The following is an 11,515-nucleotide window of genomic DNA, read 5'->3' as shown; positions in this document are numbered from 1 at the left end:
GACCTTCTGACTCAAGAGTGCTACCAACTGAGCCACAGCTGATTCCACCCTTATTTAATGCATGCACACATTCCTTCCTGCTACAGCGACTGAATAGGGAGAGAGAGCAGCAACCATTACTGGTTTTTGCTTTGCCCTCTCTAGCCCAGGAGCACCGGGACCAATTGTCAACATCCCCCAGTTCTCTCTAGTTGAAGTAATTGCACAGACCAGGGATTGAACCTGCAGCCTTCCTGATCTGTCTGGCTCAAGTATCCAACTCAGTGGTGCATTCACCCACTGAGCTACTGGAAGAAACAATAAAACCTGCAGCTCCATGAGGTTTCGCTGTGTTGGGTTTAGGTACGGTGGACTTCCAGGGACGAGACAGGACAATGTTGGAGAAGTAGAGTCAGTAGGTGATGAAGATGTGGATGAGAGCTTCAGCAACAACTTGCATTTATATAGTGCTTTTAACGTAGTAAGACGTCCCAAGGTGCTTCACAGGAGCGACTCTCAGACATAATTTGACACCAAGCCACATAAGGAGATATTAGGACAGGTGACTAAAAGCATGGTCGAAGAGGTAGGTTCTAAGGAGTATCTTAAAGGAGAGAGAGGTAGAGAGGTTTAGGAAGGGAATATCAGAGCTTAGGGCCTATACAGCTGAAGGCACAGCCATCAATGGTGGGGCAATGGAAATCAGGGATGCACAAGAAGTAAGAATTGGAGGAATGTAGAAATCTCAGAGGGTTGTAGGGCTGGAGGAGTTTACAGAGATAGGATGGGGTGAGGCCATGGAGGGATTTGAACACAATTCAGAATGAATTCAGAGAGGAACAAGGGTGGAGGTGAAAACAAGCAATCTTGGTGATGGATAACATATGGGGTTTTAAGCTACGTGTCAAACAGAACACCATTTAATGTCTAAGCTTCTCTGCTCAGTACCATGTTTACAACCTTGTCTCCTGAAAATGCCGTTCAATTCAGGAATTAGTTTTTGATTTTCTAACTGTATGCCGTCTTAGCTTCAGTGTACATACATCATCCATTGGGCACAGTGCAGCTCAATCCCAAATGTTGTTTCATTTACAGTTCCTTGCCGCACGGACGATGGCAGCAACGCTTCATCAAGAGGCCTCTATACATAAACAGGAAGTAATGATCCCTCTACACATCCAATAAACAAGCCTTTTTATTTCATCAAAGTGTTACTGAACCATGTCACAAAAATATTAGGCAAAACACAGCCTTTAAATCACACCATTTGAATACACACTTTATCTACAGATAGTGTTTCCAAACTGTTCCATGCTTTTTTTTTTACACACCAAAGGTAAAAAAAAACACTATGGGCACAAGTTTGTAAATCCCATGATTTCAGCTGACTGAAGAATTTGATCTTTTAGCCAGTGAATCTGGGTTCCACTCCCCAACTAATTCAAAGACTCCTAAACATGGAGCCTAGTCGCACTATCATTTACAAAAAAAGCCAACAATTACAAACAATCGGTAAGAATCTTTTGTGTGTTTCTGGGTTTCTGTGTTTAAATTAGTGTTACTAATTTTGTTATTTTTTTTTAAATCAAAGGCCACAATCCCAGCTAGCTCTGAGACACTCTCGGAAATGCTATACTACTGATCAGTGAGACTGGGTCTGTGCCCATCACTCCTCACATGGTGATTTCACCTGTGCTACAGCAGCAGTTCCATGCACTTGTGTAATGGAGTTGCTGTCACTCTGGCAATGCTCACGGTCAGGCAGGCCTTGAATGGAGGCCCACAAGACGTGAAGCAGCAGGTCACAGGTCTTCTGTGGGGTGGGGTCACAGGTGAGAGGGAGGCGGCAATCGAGAGGCTCCTGAGCAGTGCTGTGAATCCCACTGGCTTCAACAGTGAATGCTGGTGGAAGCTTAGTTCCTGAAAGGAGTGTAAGGGACCTAAATATCGACATGCACAAAACTCTAGGTAACCAAGGTTAATTCCACTTCCACAGCAAGTGATTGCCTGATATTGCTGTCAGAGGGAAGGCTGAAAACTGGGATACATTTTTAAAAAAACACAATCCCGACTGTAGCTTTAAGGACAGCCTCCTGTTACTCCCTCAACTCCCCAACGCTTCTTCTGAAAACGCTTCCTGGGATACAGGCACCGACTGTCCTCCAGCATCTTACCCAAGAGGCCGTTCTTCTTGTGCGGGTAAACGGTGTCAGTGGGCTATTCAACAGCAAGGGGCATCATGACTGAGCCCAATTCTGCGTTGACCCAACATCAACACCCATTCCAGCAGGGATTACTGGAAAGAGAACAGCTGATATTTTTCCTTGCCTCTAAAGCACAGAAGGACCCAGGCCAGCTGTAATGTCCTTACCCAGTGCTCTAGTTGAGAACCACTCAAAATGTTTTTCTCCATTAAGCTATACATCATTTTCTCCCTTCTCCTCCTGAATGCACTATTGCAGAGGAGGTAGGTAGGAGACCAGGGCCTAAGCTTACACCACTGAGAGACATGGAAGCAACAATTCCCACCAAGCACCAACCCCCACCCCAACCCCCCCCCACCCGTGGGGTCGCACTTGGCCGTCACTAAGCACCTCCCCACAACGGCATAGCTCAGATCCTTAACTCACCATAGAAGGCAGCACCAGCACAAAGCCACCTTCTTCGACCCATGGCGCAGGACACTGGAGCTCCAATTCACCGGGCCACTTCGCTCTTACCTGTTACTGCGGGGATGTCAAAGCATTTCAACCAAGCATGTCCTACCACTCACAATTGGTATTGCATCATTACTTGTTGGCCAGCTTTAAAGTAAGAGCAAAACATAGGGAGGCAAAGCAATATTTTTTGAAGTTGATGCTTCCCCAGTTTCAACTTTTAATTTATGAATAAGACTAAGCTAAAATTGGGGGGCGGGGGGGGAAGAGGGAGGGGGAAACGATATCCCAACTGTGACCAGCTTCAGCTGAGTCTCGATCTGAGATGCAACAGATGTGGACAAAACTGATCGCCATAACACTCAAGACTGGAAATTCAGCTCGTCTAATTGCTCTTCTCTGCCATCATTCTCCACAAACCGGTACATCTCCTGAGCCAACCCTCCCATTACTGCCAGACAGCTTCAAGTGCGTAGAAAGCAGCACTGGGCGGCACGCCTCATCCCTCCCTGTGGCAGGATTTACCATGTGCCCGGGAAGCAATTTGGTAGTGTAAAACTTATTCCTGACTCCCGCTTGGTGTATTGCATCAGAGAACCGATGCATTGCACAGCGGAGTGGTCAGACAAGAGCGTCGCGCACACGTATTGACCTACCAATCTCAGCCATGTCGCTGTGGAAAAGAAATGGAGGCCAGATTTCCTTCTTTAAGACGAGGAAGGAAAATCAGAGGCAGTCATGGCACGTCTTAACAGGCCAGTTCTGGGGTACTGATGAAGAATGTACAGTAGCCTGCCTTCATGGTTGTGGATGGTGTGTAGCATGGGGGAGAGAAAGAAGGGGGTCAACTCTCCCATTGGCTTAATGAGGAAAGGCATCCCCTTGCGTCACACAAAAGCCACAATGATCAGGAGCACCCAGTGTGTGTTGAGTTAGTGGATCACAAATGGCCTCAGTTCCCTGGACTAAGGAGGGGATTAAAAATTGCCCTCCTGATCCCTTATCCACTGATGCCTGCTGGAAAGTGCAGGTGTGGGCATCGGGTGAAGACAGGATCGGGCTTGAGCACGACCAGCTGACAGAGGGCAGAACATTCGAAAATAAAACAATCATTTAAAGAAAAGGGAATGGAAGGAAGGAAAGAATTTTAAAAGTTCATGTGGGGGGGGAAAAAAAACTATTAAAAAGGGAACAAGGAGAAACAAGTGAAAAAGAAACCAGCACGTGTCACTTCTCCACTCCACCCATACACATGGTCTTCTGTGTTGTGATTCTTTTCAGAGCTGTCAGCAACAAGATAAACGTCCAAACACCATTAACAGGCAAAAATATCTGGATGAGGTTCTCCTTTAAATTTAGCACTAACTCCTCATACTCACTGATTTCAATCAGAGCTACAGGTGCACACAGTAACAAGGAATCACATCGCCAACCTTCTGGTGAGAACCTGCAAGCTCCATTGGTAAAGGGTCAGCGTGTTTCACAAAGGCCTTTGCTAGGGCATCTTAAGTTACAAAACACTCGTCGCATTTTTCAAGTGCAATTAAAGAGTTTGGCAATGCTCCTGTTATGGTTCAGCTGGTTAAGACAGAAAACAGCTGAGCCATACTGACCAGAAAAGTCACAGGTTCAATCCCAGTGTCTGCTTAATTAGCCGAGGGAAATAGGGGGAAGAATAAAAAAAGTCAAATTAGCCAGGGCTCGCACTGCTGATGGCTTGAATGGACTCTTGCGGATATCAAGCAAGGACAGGAATTGGGCTCTGCTATGACGCCCTTCGTGGTTGGATAGCCTGCCTACATGAAGGATGACGACTTTGGCACGGTTCCAGAGGGCAACCAGCACCTGTGCATCCATATTTCAGCAGCAATTAATAGCTTCAAGGGAAGAGGGGGTTGGGAAGGGGAATGGCCATAAAAACCTACCACGTTCCATTGGCAAATTATCATCACATCTAATGTGTTTCACAAAAAGCTCTGATGGGACATATTGTCCAGAACACAATTACAAAAGAAAGTCACATTTTGCAAGCTCTAGACGGCAAGATCATTAACCCACTTGCCCCTGGCCCAGCTGCCATTCCTTTGGCATTTCCATTATCTTAAAGCAGCACACTTGAAATTCCAGTCCATTAAAAAAAAACAAGGATTAAAATAGCTTAATTCAGACCGTAAAATGAAGATTTGACATCTTGTGTCGGAGCTTCATTCTAGCCACTAGGCAGTGGCTGCCCATGAAGCTGCGCGAGGTTCTCACCCGCCAGGTGCAAGTCACTGCTTTTTATCAACCGATGGGTTTCAACCCGAACTTGGCAAGCAGGCAGAGGTGGTCGGACGAGCAGATGCCATTGGGCAACCCATTGGCCAGCCAGATGTCCTGCTCGGACAGCAGGGACAGTCGGCCCAGCAGTTTGAGAGGTCCATCCTGGTACCGTCTGCGTCCTGCCAGGAAGGAAAAAAAAGGAGCAGGTTACAAGGTTGGACAGGATGGGGGTGGGAGCTTAGCATTCGCATTCATAACCTCCAAGGCAGGATGAATGGCCATAAAGATCTGGTCCGATGCCATCTCCTGCAAGGACTACAGAACAGGACAACAGTCACATCAAACACTGATTTTAAAAGGCGTGGATTTATAACACTCATAGAATAGGTTCAGACGAAAGCCTTCCATTTATAAAGCACCTTTCATAAAATCATAGAAAGGTTACAGCACAGGAGGCCATTCTGCTCATCGAGTCCGTGCCGGCTCTATACAAAAGTAACCCAGCTAGTCCCATTCCCCGGCCACGACCTCAGGACGTCCCAAAGCGCTTCACAGCCAATGAAGTACTTTTGAAGTGCAGTCTTCCCATCCCACTTGCCCTTAGAAGGTGGTGGTAACTTGAGTGGCTTGCTAGGCCACTTCAAAAGGCAGGTAAGAATCAACTATGTTGGTGTGGGACTGGAGTTACGTATAGGCCAGAACAGGTAAGGATGACAGTTTTTAATCCCTAAAGTGCATTATTGAACCAGTTGGGTTTTTACGACAATCTGACATGCTTCATGTTAACTTTTTACTGATACCAGCTTTTTATTTCCAGATTTTTTATAAAACTGAATTCAAATACTCAAACTACCGTGGTGGGATTTGAACTCACGTTCTCTGGATTACTAGTCCAGTAAAATAAACACTACACTACCGCATTCCCAATTTCTCTGCCAAATATTTATCCAGCTCCCAAATTTTCCAACACTAACCACTTCAGCTGCCTGTCCAGCAGACTGGTCCACATATTCACCATCCACTATAGCGTAATTAAATCTAAACTTACTAGTCATCTTCATTTCTCTGAATTCAAGTCCATGTCCCCGTGTAAAGATTGTGATTATGGTAAATATATTATTATGGTTCAGTTTATTTACACCCCAGAGGACATGAATAACTCAGTAAGATCTCCCCTGAACCTCCTTTTCTGCAGTGTAAACAATCCCAGTTTCTATAATATCTCAATCGTATCCACACCACACTTTAGGAAGGATGTCAAGGCCTTGGAGAGGGTGCAGAAGAGATTTACGAGTATAGTACCAGGGATGAGGGACTTTAGTTATGTGGAGAGACTAGAAAAGCTGGAATTGTTCTCCTCAGAACAGAGAAGGTTAAGGGGAGATTTAATAGAGCTGTTAATAATTATGAGGGGTTTTGATAGAGTAAATAGGGAGAAACTGTTTCCATTGGCAGGAGGGTCGATAACCAGAGGACACAGATTTAAGATAATTAGCAAAAGAACGAGTTGTAATGATCTGAAATGCACTGCCTGAAAGGGCAGTGGAAGCAAATTCAACAGTAACATTCAAAAGGAGATTGGAGATATACTTGAAAAGGTAAGATTTGCAGGGCTACAAGGAAAGAGCAGGGGAGTGGGGACTAATTGGATAGCTCTTTCAAAGAGCCAGCACAGGCACAACGGGCCGAATGGCCTCCTTCTGTCTTGTATGATTCTATGATCTCATCATAGTTCAGTGCCTTGTTCAAGAGATCAATTTAGGTGCTGTTAACACTAGTGAGTAAGTAATAGTAGGATAACACAGGTAAATGCTTGGCAGGAGAAATGGTTCAGGAGGGAGGCTTCAGATTCCTGGGGCATTGGGACCAGTTCTGAGGCAGTAGGGATCTGTTCAGGATGGACGGGTTGCACCTCAACAGAGCTGGGTCCAATGTCCTCGCAGGGAGGTTAACTAGTGCTGTGGGGGAGGGTTTAAACTAATTTGGCTGGAGGATGGGCAACAGGATGAAACATTAGAGAGGAGAAACAAGGTGCACAGAGGACTGGGAGGTACAAATAGCACTAGAGTAAAGACTAGTTCAAAAATAAGAGAGATCAGACAGGAGGCAAATGCGAGGCAGACTAAGATGAGTTTGGAGTGTATGTGCGTAAATGAACTATGGGAGAACCTTCACCACACGGACTGCAGCAGTTCAAGAAGGCAACTCACCGCCACCTTCTCAAGGGCAATTAGAGATGGGCAATCCCTTGCCAGCGATGCCCACATCCCATGAATGAATTAAAAAAAGGTTGGCGAGCTGCAGGCTCAAGTCACCACATGGGACTGTAATATAGTGACAATAACAGAGACCTGGCTCAAAGAAGGGGAGGACTGGGTACTTAATATTCCTGGCTACAAGGTATTCAGGAAAGATAAGGAAGGAAAGAAAGGAGTGGGTGGCAGTATTGATCAAAGAAACTATTACAGCACTGGGAAGGGATGATGTACTTCAGGGGTCAAAGACAGAATCTATTTGGTAACAATTAAAGAACAACAGAGGAGCTATTACACTACTGGGTGTTTACTACAGGCCACCAAATAGTGGAGAGGAGATAGAGGAGCAAATTTACAAGCAAATTACAGAAAGATGCAAGAACTATAGAATAGTAAAATTGGGGGACTTCGATTATCCGAATATAAACTGGGACAGTAACAGTGTAAAGGGCAAAGAGGGGGAGGAATTCTTTAAATGTGTACAAGAGAACTTTCTAGAACAGTATGTATCCAGCCCAACGAGGAAGGAAACAGTGCTGGATCTAGTTCTGGGGAATGAAATGGGGCATGAAATGGGGCAGATGGAGCATGTTTCAGTGGAGGAGCATTTGGGGAATAGTGATCACAATATCATTAGGTTTAGAATAGTTATGGAAAAGGACAAGGAACAATCAAACGCGAAAATACAAAACTGGAGGACGGCAAATTTCAGTGAGTTAAAAAGGAATCTTGCTCAGGTGGATTGGAATCAAAAATTGGCAGGCAAAACAGGAATTGAACAATGGGAGGCCTTCGAGGAGGAGCTGGTTCGGGTACAGAGTCGACACATCCCTACGAGGGGGAAAGGAAGGGCATCAAAAGCTACAGCTTCCAAGATGACTAAAGATATAGAGATTAAAATGAAACAGAAAAAGGAGGCTTATGACAAATGTAAGGTTCATAATACAGTAGAGAGCCATGCTGAATACAGAAAGTACATAGAATATCCAAAAAAGGGAATAAGAGGGGCAAAGAGAGAGTATGAGAATAGATTAGTGGCTAACATAAAAGGCAATCCAAAAGTCTTTTACCATTTATATGTTTATATAAGGGTAGTCAAAGAAAGGGTGGGACTGATTAGGAACAAAAAGGGGATCTTCTTGTGGAGGCAGAGGGCATGGCTGAGGTACTAAATGAATACCTCGCATCGGTCTTCACTACAGAAGAGGATGCTGCCATTGTAGCAGAAAAGATATTGAATGGGATAAAAACAGATAAAGAGGAGGTACTTAGAAGATTGGCAGTACTCAAAGTAGAAAAGTCACCCAGTCAAGATGGGATGCATCCTAGGTTATGAGGGAAGTAAGGGTGGAAATTGTGGAGGTTCTGGCCATAATCTTCCAATCCTCCTTAGATATGAGGATGGTAACGGAGGACTGCAAATGTCACACCCCTGTTCAAAAAAGGGGAGAGGGATAAACCCGATAATTACAGGCCAGTCAGCCTAACGTCGGTGATGTGGAAACTTTTAGAGACAATAACCTGGGACAAAATTAATTGTTGCTTGGAAAAATATGGGCGAATAAATGAAAGTCAGTATGGACTTGTTAAAGAAAAATCATGTTTGACTAACTTGATTGAGTTCTTTGATGAAGTAACCGAGAGGGTTGATGAGGGTAGTGCGGTTGATTTTGTGTATATGGACTTTCAAAATACATTTGATAAAAGTACCACATAATAGACTTGTTGGCAAAATTAAAGCCCATGGGATTAAAGGGACAGTGGCAGCGTGGATACAAAATTGGCTAAGGGACAGAAAGCAGGGAGTAGTGGTGAATGGTTGTTTTGCTGACTAGACGGAAGTGTACAGTGGTGTTCCCCAGGGGTCAGTATTAGGACCACTGTTCTTTTTGATATATATTAATATAGTGGACTTGGGTATAATTTCAAAGTTTGCAGATGACATTAAACTTGGAAACGTAGTAAACAATGTGGCAGATAGTAACAGGCTTCAGAAGGACATAGACAGACTGATGAAATTGGCAGACAAATGGCAGATGAAATTTAACGCAGAGAAGTATGAGTGATACATTTTGGTAGGAAGAATGAGAGGCAATATAAACTAAATGGTACAGAGACACCTGGGGGTATATGTACACAAATCTTTGAAGGTGGCAGGACAAGTTGAGAAGGCTGTTAAAAAGCATATGGCATCCTGGGCTTTACTAATAGAGGCACAGAGTACAAAAGCAAGAAAATTATGCTAAACCTTTATAAAACACTGGTTAAGCCTCAGCTGGAGTATTGTATTCAATTCTGGGCACCACATTTTAGGAAGGATGTCAAGGCCAGAAAGGTACAGAAGAGATTTACTGGAATGGTACCAGGGATAAGGGGCTTCATTTATGTGGAAAGATTGGAGAAACTGGGGTTGTTCTCCTTAGACCAGAGAAGGTTAAGGGGAGATTTGATAGAGGTGTTCAAAATCAGAAAGGGTTTTGATACAGTAAATGAGGAGAAACTGTTTCCAGTGGCAGAAGGGTCGGTAACCAGAGGACACAGATTTAAGGTGATCAGCAGAAGAACCAGAGGCAACATGAGGAAACAATTTTTATGCAGCAAGTTGTAATGATCTGGAATGCACTGCCTGAAAGGGTGGTGGAAGCAGATTCAATAGCAACTTTCAAAAGGGAATTGAATAAATACTTGAAGGGAAAAAATTACAGGACTATGGGGAAAGAACTGGGGAATGGGACTAATTGGATAGCTCTTTCAAAGAGCTGGCATAGGCACGATGAGCCGAACGGCCTCCTCTTGCACTGTACCTACTATGATGATACCTTATCAGGACTCTATTTGGGATTCTGATGAAGGGTCTCACCAAAGCATTAATCTACCTTTCTCTTTCAGATAGCTGACTGATTTGCTGTGCATCTCTTGTATATCCTGCTATCATTTCAAATAACCAGCATTTGTGTTGCTTCTTTTTACCTCTGTTACAGCTGTTATCACATAATAAATATACACATGGGCTCACAGAGGAGATGTGGCTTTGAGGCTGCTTCTCCACATTGTCCATGTCCCTGCCGTCTGCCCATCACCAGTTCAACCTAGTGACAGGGAGCAGTGCAGAATCCTCTGAGACCCGGACTGCTTTGTACTCAGCCGATACGAAAGGTGAGGTTGAATCTGTCAGGTTATCACCCCCTGCTGGAATGTAGGCATTTTCAAGAGCTGATCAACACCGCAACCCAGATGTCTCAAACAGATAGCGCAACGTCCTCAATTCAAACCATCAGATACAAAGCAACACTTCCCCACTAGCCAACAAAGCACTGACCTTTTCCATTCTTATCGCTGACTGGCTGTGCTGAGTAGAAGATGTAATCCACGGTGAGGCCGAAGCCAGACGAACACGTTGTGACCTCGGGCCGTCCTGTATCAGGCAGATAATGACTGTAGACTGAGGTCAGGTTGAGGCTGTGCCGGATGGTGGTTGGAGACCTGAGTGCAGTGAAACAGACTGAGAAGGGTTTGTGAAGAGGCTCACTGCTGTCACATTGTTTGTTTCGGTGTAGTTGCTATGGTAGTGGCCGAGCAGCGCAGTGGGGGGATGTGAGTTTAAATCCCACCATGACAGGTTGTAAAGGACATTAGTGAACCAGTTGTGTTTTTACAACAATCTGGCAGCTTTTATGATCATTTATTCTGCTGACAAGCCACAAATTACCTGATTTATTGAGTTTGATTTCACAACTTGCTAGGGGTGAGATCTGAACACTCAACCTCTAGCCCAGTACCACTTCACTACAGTACCATTCTCTCACCCACATTAGGACAGACTATTTCTAAAGAAGGTATTTATCTCTCATTCCCCATGTTACAAATTAACCCCACCTGAGATGGTGGGTCACCTTTATCCAACCTCCACCAATGCCATTACAAAACTGAATGCTGGGATTCGTACGTGGACAGAATGGGACAATTCCCTTAATTTTCTCCTGCTGTTGAACTCAACATTTGGATGATTATGGCCACAAACCTAAGCCCTATTACTCCAACCCATCACAATGGTGCTTCAACACTCTGCATCAACGCATGGTTTACTTTTTTTAAAATTCCGACTAGCCACACTGCCCTCAAGTGAAGGGCCCAGTCCGGGCACATTTTGTAACATAACTCCACACCCCCAATGACTTTCTAGAAAATTAGGTAATCCACAAGGGCCATTTTTTTTTTATTCGTTCATGGGATGTGGGCGTTGCTGGCAAAACCAGCAGTTATTGCCCATCCCTAATTGCCCTTGAGAAGATGGTGGTGAGCCGCTTTCTTGAACCGCTGCAGTCCGTGTGGTGAAGGTTCTCCCACAGTGCTGGTAGGTAG

At 44.6% G+C, this 11,515-nt stretch overlaps 1 protein-coding gene across 1 annotated transcript in view; it reads right to left on the bottom strand.

Annotated features, from left to right (window-relative positions):
• Window positions 1-1,156: 1,156 nt before the first annotated feature.
• The window catches only part of LOC137326723 (protein angel homolog 1-like), a 28,083-nt gene continuing 17,724 nt past the window's right edge, over window positions 1,157-11,515 (bottom strand). The window contains exons 9-10 of the mRNA XM_067992086.1: window positions 10,473-10,636; window positions 1,157-5,077 (exon numbers count right to left, since the gene is read on the bottom strand). Of these exons, the coding sequence (XP_067848187.1) occupies window positions 4,920-5,077; window positions 10,473-10,636 (322 nt within the window). The 3' untranslated portion in view covers window positions 1,157-4,919. The remainder of the gene's footprint in view (window positions 5,078-10,472; window positions 10,637-11,515) is intronic.

Source organism: Heptranchias perlo, chromosome 10, assembly GCF_035084215.1.
Source record: "Heptranchias perlo isolate sHepPer1 chromosome 10, sHepPer1.hap1, whole genome shotgun sequence".
NCBI lineage: Eukaryota > Metazoa > Chordata > Chondrichthyes > Hexanchiformes > Hexanchidae > Heptranchias > Heptranchias perlo.
Note: the sequence above shows the minus strand (reverse complement) of the source record. Positions and strands in the feature narration are given on the sequence as shown.